General features: G+C 55.0%; 2 protein-coding genes across 5 annotated transcripts in view; one reads left to right on the top strand and one right to left on the bottom strand.

Moving 5' to 3' along the window:
* NADSYN1 (NAD synthetase 1) overlaps positions 1-1,955 on the bottom strand; it is a 32,179-nt gene extending 30,224 nt beyond the window's left edge. For 2 of the 3 annotated variants that reach the window (XM_076001729.1, XM_012757630.2), the window contains exons 1-3: positions 1,763-1,955; positions 495-555; positions 173-289 (exon numbers count right to left, since the gene is read on the bottom strand). In XM_076001729.1, the coding sequence (XP_075857844.1) occupies positions 173-289; positions 495-555; positions 1,763-1,847 (263 nt within the window). In that variant the 5' untranslated portion in view covers positions 1,848-1,955. Of the gene's footprint in view, positions 1-172; positions 290-494; positions 556-1,762 lie in introns of those variants that run through there. The other variant, XM_076001730.1, reaches the window with a different exon arrangement.
* Positions 1,956-5,030: 3,075 nt separating this feature from the next.
* DHCR7 (7-dehydrocholesterol reductase) lies at positions 5,031-20,982 on the top strand. Of its 2 annotated transcripts, none has more exons than XM_012757628.2 (9): positions 5,031-5,117; positions 9,432-9,542; positions 12,500-12,603; positions 13,226-13,448; positions 15,239-15,329; positions 16,136-16,349; positions 17,799-18,003; positions 18,905-19,036; positions 20,368-20,982. In XM_012757628.2, the coding sequence occupies exons 3-9, from the start codon at positions 12,506-12,508 to the stop codon at positions 20,830-20,832; spliced, it is 1,428 nt and encodes a 475-aa protein (XP_012613082.1). In that variant the 5' UTR covers positions 5,031-5,117; positions 9,432-9,542; positions 12,500-12,505; the 3' UTR covers positions 20,833-20,982. The 2 variants fall into 2 exon arrangements, with proteins under 2 accessions (XP_012613082.1, XP_012613081.1); XM_012757627.2 differs by having other exon boundaries at positions 5,038-5,132.
* The last annotated feature ends 6,125 nt before the right edge of the window (positions 20,983-27,107 follow it).

Below are 27,107 nucleotides of genomic sequence, written 5' to 3'. Positions count from 1 at the left end.
TCGGGGAGGGGGCTGAGAGAGGAACAAAACCCACTTCTCCAACACCCGGCTTCTGCGTCTCTGGACACCCGCACCTTCCACACCCGAGCGCAGGACGGCGCCGGAGCGATCTCGCCCTCGCGCTCGCCTTGCTTCTGAGCTTGCCCTTCCGCACGCTCACGCTGCCACTTACATCCCCACGTCGCAGATGATGTCCTGAGTGACAGGCGAGTCCAGAAGGGCCGCCAGGACTTGAAATGAATGCAACAGGGTGTCAGACTCGTAATAATGATCCCAACATCCGTAGCCACTGCAAGAGAGCACAGGCAGGTGAGGCCCACACTCGACCCAGGTAGCCGGGGAGGGAGGGCGAGGCCTGTGGGCCAGACAAGTTGGAAAGTGTGGGGGATAGGCGGGGGCCGGGTATCAATTCTATTGGGCAGCCAGAGTTAGAAGCACTCTGCAACCAACAACATATTTCACCACTACCTGCCTGTGTGTGTGTCTGTTCTCACCATATTTCCAGCTCTGGTCCAAGCCTGTACCTTGCCCCTCTGCTTTTGGCAATTTCGATACCTATATGCACAGACAGAGAAAGAAGGGGGAGGGGACAATTTCAGCACCTACAATACGTTCAAAGGCAGAGGCTACAGTAGGTATGATTAAAAAACAAATCAAAACACCCTGTGACCTCCCTGCCCCGATGCAGCCAGTCCTCCTGTTGATAGCCCGGCAGCAGAGGACACACCTGTACACACCTGCTTATGCCTGCAGGAAATGAGAAACAGGGAGGACTTGCAGGTCCGACCCTTAGCACCACGGAGGAGGTGGAGGAAGAGGAAAAAAATCACACCCTGGTAGTTTATTAACAAGTAAATGGCCAAGATCATCTAGAGGAAAAGGCCAAGGCGTGAAGGATTACAACCCTGCAGGGGTAGCAGTGTCACGGTTTGGGTGGCAGCTTCCAACATGCAGTCTAGGGAGGAGAGGCCACCCAGCTTCGCTTCACACCACCCTGATTTGCTCTGAGCTCTGGTGAGATGAAAGTGGGTTGATATTTAAAAAAGAAAAAAAAAAAGATGAAGGACCAAGGCACATGGCTGATAAGAGTCCAGCACTTGAGGTACTCTGTTCATTTGTGCTGGCAAACACTCTTGCAATAAGCAGCCCAGCGCCAGACAACATGGGGTGACTGCACCTGCAGTTTGCCCATGGCAGCCCCAGTTTAGGTATGGGTATAATAGTCTGACCTTTCACTCTCCAAGGTGAGCCGATATGAACCATAATTAAATGGTGATGCCTCAACAACCACACTCTGGTCTGTAAGCTGGCAGCTAGCTCACCCCTCATTCTACTTCCCTCTGGGATGCCTCCTCCCAGTCCCACCCACCAGCAAGGCGCTGGGAGACTAGAGACCATCCAGTCTCTGGTCTCTGCACGACAGCCTCGCCGGTGGTCAGCCATCGGTCCAAACACCTCTGAGATTGGCAGTTCCGCCCCAGCTATGCCACGTGGGACCCCGACGTATCTGAAGACAGGTGCGTCCTCGGCCCTCCCACCTCCACCTCCAGACTTTTCCTACCCGTGCCTTATATACCGCATGTCCCCAGAAACTGTAAACACCCCTGGGCACTTGCCACGGCCGTGGTCATTTTCCATTATCTTATCTGACCCCACGCCCACAGCTCCGAGTTTCTGCAGGTAAGGCTGTGCAGGTGCCAGCGGCAAGCCGCGGCCTGGCCAGAGTGGGCGCTCGCCACCGCCCGCCCCGAGACCCACTCACTCTTTAAAATCCTTTGCAAATTGCCCTCGAAGTCCAGGGCCCACTGGTTGAGCGCGCAGGTGGCCACGGTCACCTTCCGGCCCATCCTGGCCGCGGCCTCCCGGACAGGAGGAAGGTCGGAAGATGGTCGGCCCAGCGGCACTCCAAGCGAGGAGAGTAGCCAGTCCCTGGACCTTCCGGGTCGCCCCGCTGTCGCCCCGCCCGTCCGGGGATCGCCCCGCCCTCGCCCCGCCCACCCGGCGAGACGGACCCCGCGATCGCGGCTGCGCATGCGCAGCGAGGGCCCCACACCGCTTACAGCCGCTGACCCTTGCCCGCGCGCAGGTGGAGAAGGCCCCGCCCACCCCCTTCTTTTTATTTCACATCCTCTCGGCACAGCCAGCTTAGACATCTTTTATTTTCGTGCACCGGAAAGCCTTCCAGATACACCAAAGGAATAAAGCGACAGACAAAGAACACTTCTGCTCTACCTGCCCGGCAGCGGGCAGAAATCATTAGCCCTAGGGCCAAAAATGTGCTGATGCAACTTGAATTTTGTCCCCTGTGGTAAGACAGCCATTCTTTTAATTATTTTTCTGCAGTCTGGTATTTGATTGTAGGAATAAAACACAGTGCATCCATCCAATAACGGTTGGGCCTTGAAGTGATTAGCAGCGCTTTGCCAACACGTGGGCACACACCCGCACACCGCTATTTCCGTTCCTGCGGGGTTCGCCTTCCTTGGTGGCCGCCTTGCCAGTTTCTCCAGCAGCCTTGCGGAGCAGTAGGCTACGCGCATGCTCAGCCTTACTAACTATTGCCAAATCTCTTCTCAAGGCACTTGCAGCGACTCTCTACCATCAGTTTCTTGGGGGGTGGGGGAGTTGTTTTTTTTTTTCATCTTTCATCTGTAGTCTACCCAGGGTAGGAATCCATTTTCCCATACGAATAAGGAGCTGTCTCGCCAACCTGCTAGAGCAATTCATCCTTCTTCTCTGTTATACATATGCTTGTTTTCACATTTTAATCACTTTTTCCCTGTCTATAACGTAACGCTTGTTCATGACAACACAATTTGAAAACTCCAGTAAAGCACAAGAACATTATATGTGTTAATTTATTTAATTTTCACATCCTCCCCTTCTGGTAGTTTCCATCCCTACTCCCCACCCCAAAATCCACAGGGCTGCCCCTATTCCTTCAGGTCTTTGCTCAAATACCTCCTGCCAACAATGGCTGATTCCAGCCCTGGTGCAGAGAACACGAGGATCCTGGAACATTTGGTTATCTCAGAAAGTAAGTATGTTCTCAAAAAATGATGGGGACATGCCACTTGAAAAAAGGAGCCAGTTTGAAGGGAGTCCCACTGGCCAAATAATAAGACAACACAGTACAGGATCAGAACTGAGCAAGTTAAAAAAACTTCTGTAGTCCATATCAATAAAAATGAATAAAAGAGGAATTTTTTACAGAAGAAGGCTGGCTGACAAATAATACTTTATTAACAGATGTTGAAGGAATGATGAAATTAGAAAATTGACACTTTGCACCAAGAAGTAAGTGATTCAGGTGGGAGTCCTCATTAAATGGTAGGTCACTGGGTGACAGGTTGTTTGGGAGCATCATATTTATACAGTCTCAAAGTATTGCTTCACCAATTACTCATGAATCACAATAGGAAAAATGGAGACTTCTGGCAGAAACCACCCCACGATCAAACTTATCAACAATAGGACGAAGTGACATCGTGCTGCCTCCTGACATGATGCCCTGAACACACAACATGCTGGAGGCCAAAAAGAAAAACGCATAACCTAAATGCGTGGTGTGGTTCCTGATTGGGTCCTGCGGCTTTAAAAAGGGCCACCAAGGGCATTTACTGGGACAATTGTGGGAAACTGGAGATGGGTATTAGAGAATAGTTTTGAATTGGTGTTCAGTTTCCAGAGTGTGGTCATTTTATTTTGGTAACATAGGAGAATGTCCTTGGTGTTAGGAGACGATGTTAAAGTATTTAGGAGGGGGGTATATTATATCATGGTATCTGCAGCTAATGCGTGGTTCATGGGGGTAAAAAAGGGAAAGAGAAAAATACACACGTATGGAGAGAGAGAGGTAGAGCTACGGAGGGGTTAATGAAATGGGGCAAACTGTTCATAGCAGCTGAGTCTAGGCCTGGGTGTTTACTGTATGTCCAACTTGTTCGTATGCTGGACATTTTCAAAATAAAAAGTTGCAGGGGAAAAAAAAATGTCTCCATGAGGGTAGCAAAGATGTGCAGACCAGATCCCTCTGCCAGTAAGGCCTGTTGCCAGGGCTGCTGGGAGTGTAATCAGCAGACACCTGGGCTGCCCACCCCTCCAGGGGCTGCCTCGCCCAAAGTCCTGTCTCTGCAAGGGTGGCCCTTGTCCAGTGACTGATGGAGGCAGGAACATATGGCTGGCCATCCCGGTCCAACAGCTCTCAGGGGCTCCCTCATCACTGGACTGTCCCCAGGGGCTGGGCCGAAGGCCTTGCCTGCACTGTGGCTCAGCTTCTCTCTTGGCTCTATCCTGAGTCTTCCCCTCCCGCCCCTGCACAATAAGCACCCTACCCTAAACTCTGTCTCAGCGTCACTTCCGGGCCCAGCCTGTGACTGTCTCCTAGCAGCGAGCCTTCCCTGCACCTCTAAATAAAGCTGGCGCCTGCCACACTGGGGTCTTCTCATCCTGCATCGTTGTTCTCCATTCCGCTTGTCACCTTCGGACACCCTGAGTGTTTACTTAAGTGCTTACTGAGGATTCCCTTTCCCCCAGAACGTGAGCCCCAAGGCAGGCATTTTGTCTGTGTGCTCATCGCTGTGCACCCAGTGCCTAGAACAGCACCTGACACTCCAGGTGCTCAATACCTGTGTGTTGCGCGCCCCTGAAGCCCCAAGTGCACGGGAGGAAACTGAGGCATCAGGCGGCCCACCCCCTCCCAGTATATGGATGAGCGTGGCGCCTCCCCCTCCGCCGTCTGGTCCCGCGTGTCCTCAGCCCTCGCCCTCCCAAGCCCCCGCACGCAAGAGGAGCCCGGCCCTCCGGGAGTCCGCGGGGGAGGAGGAGGGACCCTGCTCGGGGCAGGGGGCGGGAGGGCGAGGAGGCGGGGTGGGCCGGGCCGTCAATCTCGCGCAGGTCGCCGCCGAGTGGCTCCTGCGATGGGCCCGGAGTCAGCTCAGGCGCCTCGGCCAATCGCCGCGCCCAGGGCGGCCGGGCGCGCAGGGCCCGCCTGTGATTGGCCGCCGACCGCTCATCGCGTCAGGCCGGGGGCGGGGCTTCAGGGAGGCCACCAGCGGCGGTGGCCCGGGGCGCGTCTCGGCGGAGCTCTGCGTGGCGCGCAGGTGGAGGGGACGCAGGTGAGGGAGACTCAGGTGAGGGGGATGCAGGTAGGGGTGTCGGGGGGCGGGGAGGCGCGCACAGGTGAGGTGGGGAACAGGTGCTCAGAGGGGCAGGGGGCGCGTGCGCAGGTAACCGGCCGAAGTGTGTGCGGGGCGGGGGGTGGGGTGGGAAGGGACGCGTTCACTTTGGGGCTGGAGACAGCGCTCAGGTGAGGAGGGAGCGCGTAGGTGGAGAAGGTCCCCCTCCTCTCCATGAAGAGCAGCTGGTGCTCAGGTGAGGCGTGGTTAGAGGTGTAGGGGCGCCGGTTGGCCCACCCCGAGATGGCCCTTCAGGCTGCCATGTTCCCGCGGCCGGGTGGGTCGGCTCCTAGCTCCCGGCTCCTGGATGGAGTTTGGGTTTGCAGAAATTACCCCTCTTCTCGCCTAGAAGCTGGGAGCAGGTGGTAAAGTTGAATTGCTTTAGTAGGACTGCATCAGGAGGCCGGGCTCCATGCGCAGTGGGAAGTGCAGCGAGGCCCACAGAGGCGTTCTCAGCCTCCCAGGCCCCCAGGCTAAGGATCAGGGTTGGCCAGACAGCAGAAATTCCACACTGACCTGGTTTCTTTTGAGTAAAAGTTTGCACTTGGCAACTGTGACTCTCTGTCCTGAGCGAGCAGGGGTGGCAGCAGGCAGGATAGTACATCATTCCACCTGCAGGACACCTTTCCCTTGAAAAACCAGGGTGATTGACAAGGCGAAGCACAACTAACACTTGGAATACTTATAACAAAACTTTGTGAAGCTGCTTTTATTTAAAAAAAAAAAAAGGTAGATTTATGCAGTAGGTTTCATAGTACAAGCTGGCAACAAGGTGTGACAAAAATCAAGAAGTTAAAGTGCAAAAGAAGTTGGATTCGAACCGATTTTCGAAAAGAAATAGAGGGAGAGTGGATGTATATTCTATAGTAACTCATGGAACAATCTAGAAGAAGACACATCAAAGTTTCATGACTCCTGGGCACGGATAGGAGTTAGGAGAATAGGACCTTTTCTTTTTCACATTTGACTTTTAAACTTTGTGTTTCAATGAGCATACACTTGGTGACTTCAGAGCAGAAGCCCTGTAGCTTCAGTCAAAACCTGAGTTTACCTTTTAGAATCAGGGTCTCTGGGTATTTCCTTCCACCTTGGGGCTCATGGCTATTTCTAGAGGCCTCAGAAGCTGCCACTCCCCAGCAGGAACCCCCCGCCCCCCCCCAAAGGTGAGCCAGGCCCCAGAGTCAGGTCAGAGCTCTCCAGCTCCAGGTGCTTGAAGGGGCCACTTCATAAAGGGAGCAGCCCTTGCATTTAGCAAATGAGGCTCTGGAATAACGTGAGAGCTGAGTGGCCACAGAGCCTTTGGGGGCAGTGGGTAGAAACGCTGCAAGTAAACCCAAGGATCACCCCAAAGGCTGGCCTCACCATGCCTTGGGTATTGGTAACCGTACCCTGGTTAAAGCCACCAATGTTCCCAGAATTATGGCTCTTAGGACTCTAAGAGCTGTATAAAAACCTTTTTTTTTTTTGAGACACAGTCTTGATTTGTTGCCCAGGCTAAAGTGCTGTGGCATCAGCCTAGCTCACTGCAACCTCAAACTCATGGGCTTAATAAGCAATCCTCCTCCTGCCTTGGCCTCCTGACTAGCTGGGACTACAGGCACTCACCACCATGCTTGGCTAATTTTTTTTCTATTTTTTAGTAGAGACAGGGCCTCATTCTTGCTCAGCCTGGTCTCCAACTCCTCAGCTCAAGTGTTCCTCCCACCTAAGCCTCCCCGAGTTTTAGGATTACAGGTGTGAGTCACTGCACCTGTGCATGGCCAATTTGTTATTGTTCTATTTAGTTATTTTACTATACAAGTACATGTGTAATGGAAAAAGTAAGGAAAAATAGAGGGGAAAACACCTATACAAAGACACCTATACACACCTATATAAAGTTTTGGTGTGTAGCCTTTTTAATAGTCTTTTTAATGATACAGTATATTGCAACTCGCCCTTTTGTTGTGACACATCAGAGACTTCTTCCTTGTTGGTACACACAGAACAAACTTGTTCTTTTTTACGGTTGCTGAGTATTATGTGTAGGCGTATCATTATTTATCTGATTTTTCTGACTGATAGTCATTGGGTTGTTTCCATTATTTTGCAAGTGTACGCAGCAAATTGCCATGGAATTTCTTTCGTCTGTGCATTTGCACAGCCCTCAGAGTATTTGCCAGGATAAATTCCTATAAGGACCTGCTGGGTCAACTCCTAGGTCTCCCTGGCCTCTAGAAGTGTCCTCACACCAGGAGGGCAGCTCCTCTCTCCCTCACTGACTCTGACTTGTGTCGTTCTTCTTCATCTCAAAATCCAGTTGGGGGCATGTCTCTATTTTTCAGTCTCTGCCACTCTTAGGACTAACACACTTCTAAAATGGACTCCCCACTGTTCCCATGACGTTCCAACTAAATCTGTTCGTCTGTATAAGATCCTTAGACTAGTACTCCACATGGCACTCAAAAGTTAGCACATGTCATCATTATTCCAAATTCCATCCCACAGCCTCCCAAGGGTGTCACAGAAGGTGGAGTTCCCACAGACGTGGCTCTGCCCCTAGGTCAGAGTGAGCTTACTACCATAGCAGCAGGACCTTCTCTGTCCTTATCCTCATCTGTGAAATGGGCGAACAGGTGCTAACTCTCCAGGGTCGGTGTGAGAATCCAGGGAGGTAACTTGCGTTTGGCCCTTGGGAGATGCTAAATAGAGCTGTCTGTGACAGGCTGTGTCATGCAGTGATGGCCCCAACAATAGCTCATGTCCTGATACCTTGCCGCTCCCCCAGCAAGAAGTGGGGTCTGAGCCCCTTCCCTCGAATGACGGGGTGCCGTGACCAGTGGGATCTGGTGGGAGCCATGTTACGTGCCTGCTGAGGCCAGGTCAGAGAAGGTGACACAGCTTCTGCCTTGTTTTTGGAACCCTCACTGGGACCCTCCTTGTAAATACTTGGATGGCCTTGAGGCCATCGTGCTGTGAGGAAGCCCAAACCCCGGGAAGAGGGAGCCTCAGCAGTGCTCAGCGGCTGGTCCCCAGCATGAGACCACCCGGCTGCCCAGGTCGTAGCTGCCTAGCCTTCTCTTCCCAAATCCTGACCCGCAGAAGCCACGAGGTGACAAAAAGACTTGTGGTTTTAAGCCACCGAGTTCAGGGGCGATTTGCTGTGCATTTGGTGCTCTCTGGCCCAGCACTGCAGGCCGTTGGGGCCCGTTGGTTTTGCAGCCTTCTCTGCCTGTCTGAGTCTCCTCTGGGTGAGCCCCGCTGAGCCCTGGCTAGTGCTGATGGCAGCGTGGCACACTCAGGTGAACACTCGGGCTCCAGTGTGGCTCTGCGCCCTTGGCACAGGTTACCGCATTGACTCCTCATGCGGCACAGTGGGTGGCGAGGTTACTTTGCAGTGAGGGAACTAAGGCTCAGCAAGTGTCAGTGACCGCTCAAGGTCCCATGCCTCAAATAGGAACTCGTAGCCTTTGGTGGTGACCCATGGGGACTTCTGGGCACTCCCCATGCCGGCCGCCACCAGCCGTGCCACAGTGCTGGGTCGCTGCTGCATCCCCGAATTACTAAACCCTGGAGGTGCCAGAAACCTGCCACAGGGTCCAGTCATCCCCGGACCCCTTGGCTTGGGTCTGTGGGGCCTGGAAACCAGTCCAGGGGGCTGAGCGGGCTGCTGGGCGCCCCACCCATTTCCCTGGCTCCTATTCCCCCAGGTGAGGGCGCAACCGCCTTTATCCGTCTTCAACCACCGTCATCCTCACGGGCATCAAGACAGGCAGGAAGGTCAGCAAAGCCCCAGGGACTCCGGCCCGGAGCCCAGGTTGTTCTCTGGGCTGCTCTGAGTCCTTGGGCTCTCTCTGGCTCCGAATGTGCAAGCTCTAGGGGGCTTCATTCGGGCTGAGGCATTCCAGACACACGTGGCTGCCTGTGGTCAGTGTGCAAAGAAAACCCTCTGGGTTCGTTGCCGCTCGTCGGGTCTGATCCGCGTATGACCTAAAGGCCCATGGGCAAGCGCGGCCTGCGTGGAGACCCCGTCCCGTGCCAGCCGTGGGAGTTGAGTCCTTACTGATTGCCAGGTGCTGAGCCCCGCGGAGAAGCTGCGATGCGGGTGCCTTTCAGGGCGCATGCGCACACAGACACGCACGCCCACGCGGGGCCCCTTCCGATTCTGGGCTCCCGGGCGCGAGCTGTGGCTCGCTCGATTCCAGCGGGGGCTTTGTCTGCCGTCCACCCTGAGCTGTCCTTTCCCTGAGGGTTTCCCTCTTGGTGTCCCTGCAGGACCGTGCTCAGCGTGTGCGGAAGCCGCGCGGCGTGCTGGAGCGCGCAGTGCAGACGGGGCCAGCTCGGGAAGGAAAGCGTCCGCCCCGCCGTGAGGCCACTGGACCCGAGGTAAGCGTGGCGCAGCGCCCGTGGTCCCCGGCACAGGCTGTGACTTTTCAGCTTTGAAAAAGTAGGAGCAAACTGGTGCATCCGCTCTCGAGCGCGGGCTGCGTCTCAGGAGTAGAATGCAGTGCAGCCGGAGCACCTGCCGCCTCCCTCCCGCGCCTGCCGCCAGGGCCTGCTCACCTGCCCATCGCAAGATTCACTGCTTGTGACGGAGGACCCGACTCCTGGGCGATGAGCTCTGTGATAAGCAGGAAATAGTAACTTTAATCCCTGGAAGATACTCTTTTCCTCGTTGGCCACATTCTCCACTTGGCTTTTCCATGCTGTTCTGAGGCCACGCATTCCCTGGCTGTTTGCAGTCCTCCGGCTGGCAGATAGGAGGGGTGACGCTGGTTACAGGCATTGCCTCCGCGGGGCTTGGCTGTGACTTGGGCCAGAAGAAGGCCAGCCCCCTCTGCCTCACTGTCCTGTAAGGCAGGTGTGAGTGAGCATGGGTGCTGCAGACGGGCACAGTCAGCGTGGCTCAACTCTCTCCCTCCTTCTGACGGTGGAAGCCGGGGATGTTGCCGCTCAGCAAGAAGCAATCTGAGAGCCTCGGGGAAGGATCTGGAAAGCGAGCTGCCCTGGCCAGGTGGCTGCGATCCCCACATTGTTTAGGGTGTAAAATACTTCTCAGGGGCAGTTTTTTTTCCCATCTGCTTCAAGTCTGCAAATATGAGTAGATTGACTGCCGGGTGCCGGGCTCTGTATTTGGTGTTCGGGGCTGTAGACAGGTGTGGTCCCTGCCCCTCGAGAACTCTCCACCTTGCCTTGTACCTCACAGGCTCTTCATAAACTAACCTGTGCTGAGACTCCAGCTCTTACACTACACAATGAAAATGTCTTTCATCATGGAAATTTGTTAAATGAATGTAAATTTTTATTGAAGTAATAGATGCTCGTCACATTTTTAAAAAAATCAGAATGTAAAAAGGTTTGCCAGAAAAGTTCTTCACCGCATCCTACATCCGGCTTCCCAGCAGCAAAGACCTTTCATTCTTTTAGCTATGTTCGTGGTGGTGTTTGTATCTGCTTATTTCTAAGCAATTTGCTTTTAACACACCCAACTTTGCAATTTTCCTTCTGCACATCTAGTAGTCAATCAATAGCCAGAGTTGATGTTGATGAACCAAGTAATGTCCTATAATTATGGTTTCTTTTTTCCCCTCGGATGACTTTTTGTTTTTCCTGGAGTTAATGGGTTCCTCACTTTTTCCACTTGGTGAGGTTTCTGCATATCTGTTGTTAATTTTTTCTGGGTGCTCTGGCAGAGCTGCCACACATACCAATTGCTCTGCCCACTCAAACACAATGGAATTCATTTTACCTCCACTCCTCCCTCGCCACTCATCCTGTCCCCATGTGGGCTGGTTCCCAGCGGGTCCTCGGGCACAGCTGTCATCCTGGGACTCACCCTTGTCCTTTTGCTGGTCGTCCCTTTAGCAGTTCTCTGGGATCCCCACTTTCCTGGACCTCATGTCATCTTCTTTAAATAACAGTTCCCTTGGAATAGACTTTACTTCTAGGCTGGAAATAAGGCTTCCGTTAGAATGTTGAAGTTCTTCATCATTGTCTTCTAGGATTCATCTTGCCATTGAGCAGTCCAGGGCTACCAGGACTCTTTTTTTTGAGACAGAGTCTCGCTTTGTTGCCCAGGCTAGAGTGAGTGCCATGGCGTCAGCCTAGCTCACAGCAACCTCAAACTCCTGGGCTCAAGCAATCCTCCTGCCTCAGCCTCCCGAGTAGCTGGGACTACAGGCATGTGCAACCAGGCCCAGCTAATTTTTTCTCTATATATTAGTTGGCCAATTAATTTCTTTGTATTTATGGTAGAGACGGGGTCTCGCTCTTGCTCAGGCTGGTTTTGAACTCCTGACCTCGAGCGATCCGCCCACGTCGGCCTCCCAGAGTGCTAGGATTACAGGCGTGAGCCACCGCGCCCGGCCTACCAAGACTCTTAATCCTGGTTTTTCTTTGAAAGCCTTTTAGATCTTTTTTTTTTTTATCGCTGTTATTTTAAAGTTTCACAGTTATGAACTTGTTCTAGAAGTGAGGGTGTCGCTACTTCCCCAAAATTAAAGCATGTAGAGCAGATGTGGGTACCTAGAGAAATTCTCTTTCCTCCCCCTGTTTTGTAGGGTAATTATTGAGCACCCCATATGGGCCACTGCTCTAGGCCCTGGTAGTGAGCAATGCAGGGGACACAGGACTCCTGCCCTTGGGTGCCTGTATCCTAATGGAGGGGGGCCAGGGAAGCAGACTATACCTATGTACAGAAATCAATAAAATCATCCTACATGGTGAAGAGAGTTATTAAGAAAATAAACTGCTGGGTGGAGTGTAAGCCTTTGCAGGGAAGCTGGGGAGCAGCCACTTTAAATTGCCTTGGAGGGAAGGTCTCCCAAAGAGGGGACATTTTCCATGATCCCTGAACAAGGACATACAATCGTGTTCCAAGCAGAGGAAGTAACAGGTCCCATGAACGAGGGTATGGATATGGACTTTAAGGGCAACCGGTTCTGTCTCACTGCCCTGGGGGTGGGATGTTATTGTCAGGGCTCACATGAACGAGGTGAACTATATTCAAGGAGAAATAAAGGTCCCCGGGTTCCTGAGCAGATGGGACGAAGGGAGAATGGTGTGCGGGAGTGGGGGAGGGGAGCTGGTCTGCACTGTAAGAGGTGTGGCTGTTCTGCTGCCCGCTAGAGAATGAAATGAGACCAGCAAGAGCAGGTGTAGGAAGGCCAGGTGGGAGGTGGTTGCAGATTCCAGGAGGGAGTCGAAGGTGGAACCTGCTGTTGGGGACAGGTACTGGGAAGGTGTGCTCAGGAGGCCAGGCCCCTGAGCAGTGGTGGATGCACAGGGGGAGGTGGTGTCTGTTCTTTGTGGAACAAGCTGAGCAAGGTTTCTCCTTCCTGCAGGGCCCGATGGCTGCAAAATCCCAGCCCAACGCTCCCAAAACCAAGAGCCCGGCCAGCGTCACCAATGGCAGGGCTGCGTCTCAAGGGCAGTGGGGCCGTGCCTGGTAAGGATTTGCCTGTTTTCCCAGTTGGAAAATACAGTGGGCTCTTAGAGGTCTCCAGCCTTGGGGATTTTATGGACCCAAAGGAATGAATGACCTATTAAAAACTTTTTTTTTATTGTCAAGTCTAACGGAAGGTAAGCAGTTTTCTACTTTATAGAGTAAGGAATTTAAAAAAAGAAAAACGAGGAAGCACTGTCCCCAAACAATATAGGAGGGATATGGACTTACGGGCAACTGGTTCTGTCCCAGGGCCCTGGGGGTGGGACGTTGTTGCCATAGAGCGATAGAATTTGGTGTGGGTGAGGGTCTTCCTTGGCCTGGCCGTGGGGAAGCCGCCGGCCTTGGTGGTCGTGAAGGGCCCTCCTGCGTCCACGTCCCGGGCCCCGGGCTTGCCGTGGGCACCCACAGGTCATCGGGCTGCCCGCCAGTCTCGGTGGCGCAGGCACGGTGGGTGGGTGGCTTCCTCGGCAGCAGGAGGGCTTGGCGCTGAGAGCTGTGCCTTCTCTCATGAGGTGCCGGTGGGCTCGGACAACGGGTCCCACCTGCGAGGCCATCTCGGAGCCCCTGCGTGGGGTCGGGGGGCGAGTGGGCCCCAAGTGACTGCCTGCGCCTGTCCCCGCAGGGAGGTGGATTGGTTTTCCTTGGTGAGCGTCATCTTCCTGCTGCTCTTCGCGCCCATCATCGTGTACTACTTCGTCATGGCCTGTGACCAGTACAGCTGCGCTCTGACTGCCCCCGTGGTGGACATCGCCACCGGCCGTGCTCGGCTCGCAGACATCTGGGCCAAGACCCCGCCCATGACAAAGAAAGCGGCCCAGCTCTATGCCCTGTGGGTCACCTTGCAGGTCAGCACCTCGTCCTTGTGGTCCCAGCCTCGAGCTGGGACAGTCCCTGCCGTGTGTCTGTCTGGGGCGTGGGGTCCTGACTCAGGTTGACTTACAGGTTCCAGGACTCAGCAGGGTATTACTTAGATGTAAGTAGCAGATGAAGGGCAGGAAGCACCTGTCGGCATCCGTGTCCCCCACACCTTGGGGAGTGCCTGGATGAGGTTCCAGGGAGTGCCCAGCCTCGCATGAACAGGCTGAGGATGGGGGTGAGAGCCGGCGGGAGGGCGCGGCCCGGCCCAGAGAAGCCCTGTGCACAGCAGGAGGCAAGTCTTGCACTAGCCTGTGGGGACGAGCGTCCCACCCTCGAAAGGCACGCTCTCAGTGGCCAGAGACACTGCTGGGCAAAGCCAAGGCCTGCATTTCCCAACAGGCTGTGGCGCAGTCCTGGGCAAGGACATCTTCGCTCTGCTCCCCTCCCCTGCCAGCCTCCCTGCACAGAGGAAGTGCCCCAGGCAGGGGCTGTTTTCACAATAAACTTGGCAAATGCAGCCGTGTTGCTCATTGTCTGAACCCTGGATGAAGTTTCCAGGGAATGGTGCCAGGAGAAGGCAGGCAGGCCCCGGCTTCCCTCCCAGGGGGAAGGCTTGAGCCATTATTTGCTGTTTCTCCCCAGGGTCCAAGATTTTGGGCTTCAGAATCCGCCACAGTTCAGGTCTCTTAGTCCCTTTGGGGGGAAAAAATGACAGGGGCAGCTGAATCACAATAACCGAAAGGTTACGTGGCTTTGGCTCAGAAAAAGAAAGAAGAAAAAATAAAAAAATAATAAAAAATACAATAGCCCGAAAGTGGCAGCTCCCCTCTGTCCGTCCACGGATGGTGGGTACGCAGCGTGCGGTCTGCCCCCCGTGGGTGCTGTTTGGCAGGAAGCAGGAGCGAAGTTCTGATACATGCTACGGGTGGAGGAAGCTGGAAAGTACTGCGCCCAGCGAGTGAGTGGTCCTAAGGGACCACACACCGTGTGGCTCCATTTATATGAGAAGCCCAGAGTGGGCAACTCCACAGAGACGGGGGAGCAGTGGTCATCAGGGGCTGCAGGGAGGGGGACTTTGGGGTGACTTTGAATGGGAACGGGCTTCCCTTTTGCAGGGACCACAAAGTTCTGGAATTGAGGTAGTGGCAATGGTTGCACAACCTTGTGACTGCACCAAATGCTGCTGAATTGTGCACTTTGAAAGGGTGGATTTTGTGGTATGTTAGCCATATCTCAGTTTTTAAATACCTCCCTCCCCCAGTGAAAAGTGACTGGGAAGGACTCGTGTGCTCTCCTGAGGGGGTGAGCGGGGCTGGGGTGAAGGGGTGTGGGGTGTGGGTGGAGGGACACTTTGGTGCCTTGGCTGGTAGATGAGCTTCCTGTTCAGGAATCCATTCAAAGCCCCAGTTGACCTGCAGTCTGCGCTCCCAGGAGCAATAATCTCTTCCGAGTAAGGCCATGATTCCAGCCTGAGCTAGAGGGAGACCCCATCTCTATTAAACATAGAAAAATTAGCCGGGCATGGTGGCGCATGCCTGTAGTCCCAGTTACCTGGGAGGCTGAGGCAGGAGAATCATCTGAGCCCAGGAGTTTGAGGTTGCTGTGAGCTAGGCTGATGCCACGGCACTCTAGCCCAGGCAACAGAGTGAGACTCTGTCTCAAAAAAAAAAAACAAAAAAAAAAAACCACAATTAGGATTTCTCAAGTTCATGCTATATCATAAGACGGGTGTGCCCTCCAGGTCGTGGGCAATTTTGCATAACATTCTTTGTTGCAGGTGCTTTTGTACATGTGGCTTCCTGACTTCTGCCATAAGTTTGTGCCTGGCTATGTAGGGGGAGTCCAGGAGGGGGCCGTGACGCCTTCAGGTAACCCCCCACCTGCCCTCCCGGGCTTCCCTCTGGGCTGCTATGCCCCTCCCTTCAGCCCAGGGGCTGCCCGCCCTGTGGCCACTTCTGTCCCAAGGCCTCTAGCAAAATAAAAATGAGTTTTGCATGGAGATTTTTCAAAGCACCAGGCCTCAAAAGGATTGAGGGCAGCCGGGGCCGTCCGAGGCACAAGGCTAAACATCACTTTGCTCCTTAAAGAGGGGACTGATGGGCCAGAGCCCGTTCTCCAGTCCCACAGCAGGTGATGTGGCCGGCTCATGGAGCAGTGGCCCGAAGGACTGCCACACCCAGCCCCAGCGCCGCCCACGTCTGCGGGGAGGCCTCATCAGCGCATCCCATCGCTGAGAACCCGAAAAGAGCCCAGCTTCATGCTGTGTGGGGTGCAGACTGGAAGCTCACGCCGTCTCTGCCTGCAGAGAGCTCCTGGTCTAGTGGGGAACAGAGAGGCTCTCCGACAATTGCAAAGGGAGTGTGGGGTACCACAGGCATCTCACCTGCTTCTGCCACTTGGCCCCAACCTCCCTAACCAACCGCAGACCTGTCACTCCACCTGTGGTCACTTAAGAAGACTCAGTGCCCAGAAAATAGTCAAGTCCTTTCCCTCTTCTGGGGACTCAGCCAGTGGTGTGAGGGGCGCTACCGGCCTTTTGACCCAGGATCTGGGATTGCTGCAGACACTGACCGGCCTCTTCAGGGACGGCGCTGGGGCCCTGGGCAAGGGTCTGAGCAGCCCCAAAGGTCCCGAAAGCGAGTCACACTTTGATTTCTACGTCTGCCCTCCGCAGGGGTTGTGAACAAGTACGAAATCAATGGCCTGCAAGCCTGGCTCATCACGCACCTCCTCTGGTTCGCCGGCGCCCACCTCCTGTCCTGGTTCCCGCCCACCATCATCTTCGACAACTGGATACCGCTGCTGTGGTGCGCCAACATCCTCGGCTACGCCGTGTCCACCTTCGCAATGATCAAGAGCTACTTCTTCCCCACCAGTACCAAAGACTGGTACGTTCCTAGCAGAGGCCACGCTGGACACGCAAAGTGCCGTTCTTGCTCCTTGCCCGCCTCTGCTGCCTCGGATGGGAGGCTCGGAAGCTGCGGAGGAGGAGGGGAATGGAGCTTGTTTGGCCCTGGGGATCATCCTAAGTGTCTGGTGGCTTCTCTGGCCTTAGGAAGAATGTAGCTGACAGTGGCCGTCATGTGAGCAGGAAAGCTGGAAGGACAACTGCTGGCTCAGGGCAAAGGCAGCCCATTGCCTCTTTGGAGTAGCAAGTGTAACCTGAAACAGTCTTAGCGAAGAGTCTTGTTGTCTTAGCAACTTTAACATAATAGCTTCCAGGAGAGCCCTGCTGGTCAGTACCTATTCTCATGGACCTTGGGCTGAACGGTGGTTAGACATTCATCTATCCACCTATCCACCTGCCCATCCATTCATCCATTCACACACCCACCCAGTTGTCTACCCAACCATCCACCTGCCTGCCCATCCATCCACCCACCCACCCATCCATCCATCCATCCATCCATCCATCCATCCATCCATCCATCCATCCATCCATCCATCCATCCATCCATCCACACACTCACCTAGCCGTCTACCTACCCATCCACCTGCCCATCCATCCATCCATTCACACACCTACCTAGCTGTCTACCCAACCATCCACCTGCCTGTCCATCGACATGTTTGGTGGGGTTCTCTTGTGGACAGCTGCAGGCAGTGGGGCTTACGTTTAGTCTGGGAGACCCAAACAAAGCATGTTTCCTCTAACCATTATGCGTAGGCTCTTGGGGAACGTCTTTGGAGGATGATACTGTCTACCTTGTGTGTCATCAAGTAACGAGGCTGGCCTATGGCTCATGGAAGTCACTCTCACTGCCTTGCAATCACATCAGCTGTTTTAGACTGTGTTTGGCTGCTTTCTGTTTAGCCTAACTGAAGGAACTGGACTCGAAAATAGGATTTTCTAACCCAGAAATCCCTGTGTATGCACAGCAAGCACACGGCTTTGGGAAGGGTGCGTTTTTTCATCCTCTACTTAGGCATAATTTATAACATCACTTGCCCATGAGGGGCCCAAATGCCTGAGTTGACTTTATACCATGTGCTCGGGCTTCAGCAGCACGCCCAGTCCAACGGAGCCAGCTCTGAGCTCCCCTGCGCCGCGCGCCGGCGCCTGGAGTCTCCCGCCCTTCCCGGAGCAGAGCGGCCGTGTGGCTACCGATGTCTCTGCTCAGCTGTAGCCAGACAGAAAGTGAGAGTAACTTTGGGTGTTGGGGAGCCAGCCGGTCTGAAGCCGCATGGGTCCTGGCAGCTCACCGCAAGCCTCGCCTAGGCCGTCTCACGTAACCGGTCGGGACCCCAGGCCTGTGCCGAGCACCCGCTAAGCAAGGCGGGCTGTGTGTTGGGAGATGTGCTTATCTGCTAAAGGTATCTTTTCTTTATATTTTTAGCAAATTCACAAGCAATTTCTTTTACAACTACATGATGGGCATTGAGCTTAACCCCCGGATTGGGAAGTGGTTTGACTTCAAGTTGTTCTTCAACGGACGCCCCGGGATTGTGGCTTGGACCCTCATCAACCTGTCCTTTGCGGCTAAGCAGCAGGAGCTCTACGGCCAAGTGACCAACTCCATGGTCTTGGTCAACGTCCTGCAGGTACCCGTCGTGACCAAAGAAGGCGGGAGCGCTGACACCTGCCGGGCCCTGAGAAAATCCAAAGCCAGAGAGTGAATCCATTGCCTTTCAAAGGGTCAGCCGCCCTTCCTGGGAGTCTTGGGCAGCAGGGCAGCGGGGACGTGGCGGGAGAGGCCATCGCTGCAAGCCTGGCGCTGCGCCAGCCAGGGGTTGGGGGGGAGGAAGCAGGTGCCGCACAGCCTGGCCCGGCCCGGGAAGGTCTCCCTTTTGGGGATGGCACTCGGGGGAGGGTCTGGGGGTGAGTGGGCATTAACCAGGTATGGTGGAGGCAAGAGGGGTGCTCCAGGGAGAAGGAACAGCCTGTGCAGAGTCCCTGTAGTAGGCGGCGATGGCAAGTTGGAAACTGAGGAACGTCCCAGGTCCTGAGCAGAGAATGTTCGGGAGCTCGGAGCCAGGTGGGGCCGGAGATAGATAAGGCCGTGTCATCCGGGCTCCGTAGGCCTCATGGCATTTTTAGTCTTTACCTTAAAAGCAGCAAGGCCCTGCACACGTGTGCTGGGCAGGGGTGGGGGGTGGCGGGGATCAGGTGTGTTTCGAAGGGCCCCACAGGAGCTGAGGGGAGAGCCGGCTGGAAGGGCCCCGAGTGGGTGAGGAAGGCCAGTCAGGAGTCCTGGACGTCGCTGGGGTGGGGTGGGCAAGAGGGCAGCACTGGATGGGGTGAATGCACCCCTTCCTCATGCAGGCACCGTTCCAGGCCCCGAGAGCCTGGGCTGGATGTGACCCCAGGGCCCTGGGCTTGGGGGGAGTAAGGACAAAGACTCCTTTACTCCCCCATCCCACCCCCATCCCCCAGGCGTGGCAGGAAGCTACCGTCCTTGCTCCAGGAGAGCCGGGGTCGGTCAGTGGCTGCCCTGTCTTGCAGGCCATCTACGTGCTGGACTACTTCTGGAACGAAGCCTGGTACCTGAAAACCATGGACATCTGCCACGACCACTTTGGGTGGTACCTGGGCTGGGGCGACTGCGTCTGGCTGCCGTACCTTTACACGCTGCAGGTGAGGAGGGGCAGGGCGGGTGGGGAGCCCCTCCAGGACATGGGGACCGGTCCAGCAAGGCGTTCTGCAGCTCAGTCCACAGGCCTGCCCCGGGGGCACCCTGGGAAACAGCCCGAGTGCTGGGTTTGCAGCCCAGTAGGCCACCGGCCCGCCCAGAGCAGCCCTGCTGTGATCTGGGGTGTGCTGTGCTCCCGCGTGTGGCAGCCGCTCGGGGACCCTGACGGATGCCACCAGCTCGATTCACAAGTGAGGAGGCCCGAGACAGAACACGGCCGAGGGCACTGGCCTCTGGCAGCATGGCGGGGCTGTGCAGGAGGGGAGAGAACCGTGTGGACAGGCTCTGTCACTGTTTGGGACGTGGCTGGTGAGGCGTGGGGTGTCACGGCGTGTCTGTGGGTGACGGCGGCTCGGGCTGAGGACATGGAGCTGACCGCCTGCCCGGAGACGGGGAAGAGCCCCGGGCGCCAGCCCCACACTCGCACCACCTGCAGGTCCTCAGGGGCCCTCGAGGTCCACCTGGACCCCTTTCCCCACCTGGCTGGCTGCAGGCCGCTGGGTCCCCGGTTCTGTGGGCTGCGTTTCCCGGGCGCGTGAAACCGTGGCAGCAGGTCTCGCGTGTATAGCTCTTGCTGTGTACGTGTAGTATGTATGCACATTTCCCCATGCTATTAGCACATATGTATTAGGGTTCTCCAGAGAAGGAGAATCAAGGGGGGTGGTGTGTGTGTGTGTGTGCATGAGAGAGAGGTTTGCGCTCAGGTGGTTGTGGGGCCTGGCGAGTCCAAACTCTCCGGGGCAGCCGGAGGCCCAGGTAAGAGCTGATGTAGCGGTGTGTCGGGATACCGTCTTTGGGCAGAATTCCCTCTTTCGGGGGAGTTGGCCTTTTAAGGCCTTCAACTGATTTGGCGCGGCCCACCCACATTGCGGAGGGCGCCTGCTCTACTCAGTCTACTGATTTAAAGGTTCATCTCATCTGAAAAAACACCTTTACAACAAGTCATGTTTGACTAAATATCTGGGCCCCGTGGCCTAGCCACGTTGACACACAAAACTGACCATCACAACATCGTTTTCAAATTATGTTTCTTATGCGTTTTACATTCACACAATACACGATGTGAGTGGATATGCCTATACACGTACTTAGGTAGGTGGGCAGGTGGATTCACTCATTTGAGGCCCACAACAGCCGTCGAGGTAGGTGCTTTTACAGAGGAGGAAACCGAGGCACGGCATGTGTCAGAGACAGAGCCAGGCTTTGACCCCACACCGCCACGCTGCTGCCCGCCCCCCGGTGAGGCACCGCGTGACGCCCCCCTCTTGCCCCCCAGGGTCTGTACTTGGTCTACCACCCCGTGCAGCTCTCAACCGCCCACGCCGCGGGCGTCCTGCTGCTGGGCCTGCTGGGCTACTACATCTTCCGCATGGCCAACCACCAGAAGGACCTGTTCCGGCGCACGGACGGCCGCTGCCTCATCTGGGGCAGGAAGCCCAAGGCCATCGAGTGCTCGTACACGTCTGCCGACGGGCAGAAGCACCACAGCAAGCTGCTGGTGTCGGGCTTCTGGGGCATGGCCCGCCACTTCAACTACACGGGCGACCTGATGGGCAGCCTGGCCTACTGCCTGGCCTGCGGGGGCGGCCACCTGCTGCCCTACTTCTACGTCATCTACATGGCCGTCCTGCTGGTCCACCGCTGCCTGCGGGACGAGCACCGCTGCGCCAGCAAGTACGGCAAGGACTGGGAGCGCTACACCGCCGCAGTGCCCTGCCGCCTGCTGCCCGGGGTCTTCTGAGGCAGCTGTCTGTCCCCAGCCTTCATGGCACCAGGGATGCGTTTCGTGGAGCCGGGGAGCGGCTGTCGACACAGATGATACAGATGGAAGAAGCTTCGTCACTCGCCCGCTGCTGTGTCCCCCGCTCCCTGTGCCTAAGTTTCATGGAAAACTATTTCTCCCAGACAGGGGCCGGGGGCCGGGGGGCGGGGGAGGGCGTGTGACGGAGCTCTGTGGCCTGGTCTGCAGGTACGGGTACTGGTCTGCAGCCTGCGGGTTGGGGACCGCAGTTCTAAGGGAGGAGTCCCTGGGGGGCTGTAGAGAGCCAGGTCCATGGGGGCTGGCATCCCAGCTCCACCCGCTGGTGAGCCTCAGTTTACTCATCTGTGATAGAAAGAGCTTGGCACTTGGCAGGTGTCTATAAGCAATGGTGCTCTTTCCTTTCCCTTGTCCAGAGGGGACTTCTGAGAGTTTACACCAACTGCTTTTGCCAGCAGAAGTGACTTTCTCTGTTCAGTGTCCCGAGGGCAGGAGGATGACCTGCAGTTTCTTTGTATTGAGAGCCCAGGCTGCTCCACTGCCTAGACAGACTGGTGTCTGACACTTAACAGGGCGTCTTCCAGCTCCCTGCGATTAGGACTGCACTTATTCTTGCTAAATAAAAATTGAAATGGGATATATAACTGGTGCACCAGTTATCAATGTATTGCCTTTAGCAGGCAGGGCCCTGATAAGGTTTCTCTTTTGCAGCCCGCACAGTGTTAAATTGGCCAGTAGAGGGCGCTGGCGGGGCGGTGCAGGAGGGAGGGGATTCTTGCTCCTTACAGCTCAGCTGCCAGAAGTGTGGTGTGGGGACCTCCAGGGGTCTGGGTGGAGATCTGGGCAGGGTCGTAGCCCCCACTGTGGCCTTTCTGGTGTTAGACAGGTGGGTTCTGGTCCCCCCCCCCTCGAGCCCCGCCCGGCAGCCGCGGCCTGCCTGTCCCCCGCAGGGCCGCCTCCTGCTCGCCAGTGCCGTGCACAGGCTCTGGCTCCGGCTGCCCAGCGAGCCCCACTGCCTAGGGGCTCCCACGCCTTCCCACGAGATGGTCTGATCCCAGGCTCGGGGAGGCGACCCCCTCACATTTTTGCTTGCCTGGGAGCCTCTCCGTCAAACCCAGGGATTCTGTAAAGCTCTTTTTAAACGTTAGTCTTCTGGTAGAGTTAATCTTTACATTAAACTTTTGTGTGAAAATAAATGACTCTGCGGTTTCTGTCTCCTGACTGGTACACGAGGGCTCCGGTGCCCAAGAAGCATGTGGTTAGGTACGTGGGTGCAGCATCCGATGTTTGGGGTGTAGCATCTGATGTCGGGGGCCACCCTTCCGCCTCCCCTACATCAGCCCTTTGCTGGGGCCAATTTTGGGCTGGGTGTGGAGTCGCCAAAGGGGGGAAGCCCAGCTTGGCCACCTGCCCTCAGCAGTGAACAGAGCAGCCAGAAGGATGGCGCCAGGCTTGTCTTTCTCCCGCAGAGACCAGTGAGTGAGACCGGCAGTGAGCCCGGGCCTGCGCCCAGGGCAGGGAGGCAGAGCTTGGGGTGGCTGGGCTGCCTCAGCTCAGGCCTGCTGTCCCCCACCTCCACCGGGGCTGACTTAGAGCCTCAGTTTCCAGACACTGGGGCCCGCCCCTGCCCAGGTGAGAATGTGGGCCCCAGGGAATGCCAGCCAGCCCGGGGACCACTGTCCCGGGTGGCGCTGAGCAGAGTCGACCCCTCCTTTTCTTCCCAGACGTTGAGCAAATTAATTTTATGGAGGCTGGGCGTGGAGCCTGTCAGCTCGGATCTGGGGCCCCTGCTGGCCCTTGAATTCTACCTCCACGGTTTGACAGCTGTGTGGCCTCGAAGAGGTGGCCTACCCTCCTTGTGCCTCAGTGTCCTCATTTGAAAACTGAGGGTGATTATTGTCTTCCTGCTTTGATGGGAGAAGGATGCATGCAAGGGAGAGCTTGCCTGCAAGGGAGAGCTCAAGGTTCAAGCCCTGAGCCTGCTACTCTCCATTGGCTGAGGCTCTTTTCTTTGGTTTGCTTTTTCTTTTGGCCTCTCTGAGCAGGGCTGAAGGCCTCTCTTTTGTGAGTGTGTGCCGTGGCTGTGGCAGTTGCCTCCCACTGGCCCCCAGACCGTCTGCCTCTGCTGAGACTCAGGTGAAGCCCCTTTCTCCCTTCGCAGGAGAGAACAGGCTGAGCCCGGGAGCCAAGCTCAGACAGTGCCAGCCTCGGCCATTCAAAACTCTCCACGAAGCCACAGCCCCCGGACCTCTGGGAAGCCGGCCCAGCCCTCCGCCTCCTTCCAAGGTCCCATCCAAGGTGAAAGGCAGCTCGGATCTCATGGCCGTGGGGCACGTCACTGCTCTCTGATAAGGGGAAGGTTATCAGGCACAGACAGGGCCAGAACAGGGACCATTGTCCTCAGGAGGTTACAACTGATGCGTCCCACCCTCTCCTACCTCAGCTTTGCGACACAGTGCAAGGCCTGTCTCCCAGAACCCAGCCCACTGGCTCCAGCAATGTGCGTGAAATGTCACTTCCAAACCTGCTTTCTGGTCCGCAGTTAATAATCAATTGCAGGCACTATCTCCGACGGTAGAGCTGATCGTCTCGGGAACCAGAGGCCCAGGGTCTGAAGCAACTCGCCCCAGATGATGCAGCTAGCAAACCCAGGAGTCAGTTCTAACCTTGCCACTCGGGATGGGGAAGGGAGGTGTTGGCGGAAGGGTGTAGTTTCAGTTAGACAGGAGGACGCAGTTTTTGAGATCAATTGCATGGCGTGGCGACCACAGTTGATGTATTATACATTTCAAAATTGCTAAGAGTAGATTTTAAATGTCCTCAGCACAAGAAAGTAAGGAAGGGAGGTGAGGATGTGTCAATTAGGTTGATTCTGCCATTCCACAATGTGTACACGTTTCAGACCTCACACTGTGCCCCATAAATATTATTTGTCAATTAAAAATAAAACTTACGAATGACTGATGAAGATCTGAAAACTGCTCAATTTCTCCACTAGAGGAATGAACATGGACATCACGTGATCCTCTGTCTTGACGACATGTCACACTGGCAGCTTTATCACAATAGCGGCGCCTGGCATGGCCGAGGTTAGCAAGAGGCCGGCGACCCCTGGCCAGCTCGGAGGGTACGGACAGTGCAGGCCTTCTGGAAGCAACCTCAGCACGTACCTGCAGACACTCAGGAGACAAATACTCTTTGCTCCATTAATTCAGCTCAAGAAATTGCCTGAGAAATTCAACGAAGGAGAAATACATTTGCCAATAAGGACGTTCATGCAAGTCTACTTAATACTAGTTAATAATAAAGTTATTCAAATGAAGCATATCCAGGAATGAAGGGCACACGCCAAAAGTTAGCACTGCCGATAGCTGCGCGGCGAGGCAATAGGTGGTCAGTGTTGTTTGTGTTTCTGTGTTTTTCATTTTATTTATTTTTCAGTGACGACTCTGCAGGAGTGTATCACAGGTTAGGAATGCTCATACTACCAGAGAGATGACAGGCATTTGCTTTTAATAAAGCAGACCTTCCCATCCTAGGCAGGCCAAAGAGAAAGGGCCATTCTGGCTGGCAGGACGGTTTCCACACAGGCTTTCGTGCCACTGAGGGCCGGGTGGCCTTGGCCTCACTGCTGTCATCTGCTGGGACAACTATTCCAAGAGGGAGGCCAAGCCGTGGGTCAATCCGCTTCTGCTCAGAGCATCCGCCTGGTGGAGGGCTCTGTGGGACGTGGTGTCGTTCGCCAGTTAGGCCAGGCCACGCCCAGCCAGATTTTCTGGTTAAGGGGCCTAATTCAGTAGAACGTTATGTGCAAAATTTAGGTCCAAGTCCACCCACATGTCTCTTTTATTGGGATGGGCAGGTGGTTCTCCCTGAATGCCTTCTCTGCCCGTGGACCCACCTCCCCCTCTTACCAAACTCTGATCTCCAAATCTGTCAGGAGATATTTAACACATGAACTGCCGTGTGAGTTGTATTTAACTCACATCAGTTTTGAGCCCGAGGTCTCATGAAGCATGTGAAGAATTAATTCTCCAAAACAAATTCAATAAGTGTGTCATGAGTCACATACAACTCACGACATGCAGTATAAAAATGGATTCTAGTGCCGTGTGAGTTGCATATAACTCACACACAGAACACAATAAAAAATAACAAATTTTTCATTAAATTAGAAAGGATCATTTTGTCAATTGATCAATTAGAAAGGATCAAACTTTTGCTTCTTTTGCCTCCAATGCATCTACAGCCCGGAGAATACTGCCTGCCACGTGCTAGCAGCTAAGTCTCTCCCAGCTCCTGCTGTGTGCCCGGCACAGCTAGGAGGACGTCATGTGCACTAACTTATCCTCATAATGATTCCATGTGGTAAGTAACGCTATTATCACCCCCATGTTATAGATGGAGAAACTGGAGCCCAAATCCGTAATAGTGGAACTTGCCCAGGGTTACAGTTAACAAACTTCAGACCTGGGACTCATACTCTACCTAGCCCTTCACCACCCTCTCCATGCCTGTCTGGCAGATCTCAGTAGGCTCTTAAGTACCTAGAAAAAGCTGTGACATGGGGTTGGGCCGAATGCATAGCTCTCCAAGGAGGCTTCTCAGACTGTGGATTGCAGCCCATCCATGGGTCATGAAACCTTCCCTAGAAGGGTAGGGTTATGAACTATCCATCACCGTGTTGTAAGTTACCCCCGCAAGATGCTGGCCAGGGCTGCAGTCTCACCCAAAGTTTGGACTGGGGCTGAAGGGTCCACTTCCAAGGTAGCGGCTCATATATTTGGCAAATTGGTGCCTCAGCTTCTCCCATGTGGCCCCTCCACAGAGTTGCTTGAGTGACCTTGCAACATGGCGGCTGGCTGCCCCTGGCACAAGTGATCCCAGAGACACAAGGCAGAAGTGCGGTGTGTCCTATGCCTCGGCTTGGAAGTCACGCTCCGTCATTTTTATTGTGTTCTTTTGGTTACACCGGTTGACACTATTCATCACTCCTTGTAGCTCCTGCCTGGCTTCTGCCCTTCCAGCTTAGCACCTAGATAATTCTCTATGAACATTGCTGGATGAAGTGAAGACAAAGGAATTGCATGAGTACGAGAGCATGGCAAGAGGGGCCGGGATGTGGGAGGCTGGCATGAGATACGGAGAAGCCTCCAGAACCCTCGATGTCTTCTGTTTCTGGGCCTAAGATGCTCCCAGTCTGATTATGAAGATGCAGTGGGCTCAGCTGCATGTGAAGGAACATTGCAAAGTTTAAAACACGAGTCAGAAGTGGGAGATTTTCATGATAATGTCCGTGGAGGCAGCGTGGGGGAGGCCGGCGGGACCCACAGGGAGGGGTGTGGCGCTGCTGAGACCGTCCAGGAGGCAGGGCCAGGGGGCACCTTGTTTGTTTTCTGCATGGCACTTTTTTCATATTAATTTTTATAATATGTAATATGCCCAGGGACCACCGTTGTGGACATTTATCCCAGAGAAATGGAAACTTAAGCTCATACAAAAACCTGTATAAGAGCACTCACAGCAACTTTATTCACAGCTGCCAAAAGCAGGGGACAGCTGAGAAGTCTGCCGGGGGCAAATGGCCATCCATGCCACGGCCCCTACCTGGCAGTACGAGGAATGCACCGTCGGCACGCACGCAGCTTAGATGAATCCTTTGGGAATTCTGTCCAGTGCAACGATAAATCCCCAAAGCTCACATGCTGTATGAGGCCATCTCTCCAGAGTTCATCTCTCTGAAATTCTTGGAGTAAAATTATACAGCTGCAGAACAGATTGGAGGTCACCAGGAGTTTAGGGCAAGGGCGAGGTGGAGGAGCGGGAGGAGGGGTCACTATAAAAGGGCAGCGTGAGGGACCCTGGTGGTGACGTCCTGTGGCTTCGCTCTGGTGGTGGACATAAGGCTGGTGGCGGCCCCCTCCTCTCCCTAGATCACAAAAGAAAAGGCTCACGAGACCAGACCCGCCAAGCACAAACTGCCAGGCCCTGCAGAGAGGAGCCACGCCCAGTTGTCCACCCGGATGAGAACATTTTGGCTTCTGGGTTCCGCAAATACCGCCAGCCCCTCCTATTTTTCAATGACCACCAAAGTTCGCCCCAGCTCTTCCCGCCTAAAGTCCCTAGCCCAGCCTATAGGGTATAAAAGGCCGCACCCCCTTCAAACAGAGGCGACTTCTGGGGTCCCCTTCTCTTGGGGCCCCAGAACCTCGTCCGGGAGCACTAAATAAAGCTATGTTGTTTGGCTCCACTCTCTC

Source organism: Microcebus murinus, chromosome 4, assembly GCF_040939455.1.
Source record: "Microcebus murinus isolate Inina chromosome 4, M.murinus_Inina_mat1.0, whole genome shotgun sequence".
In the NCBI taxonomy this organism is placed as follows: Eukaryota; Metazoa; Chordata; class Mammalia; order Primates; family Cheirogaleidae; genus Microcebus; species Microcebus murinus.
Note: the sequence above shows the minus strand (reverse complement) of the source record. Positions and strands in the feature narration are given on the sequence as shown.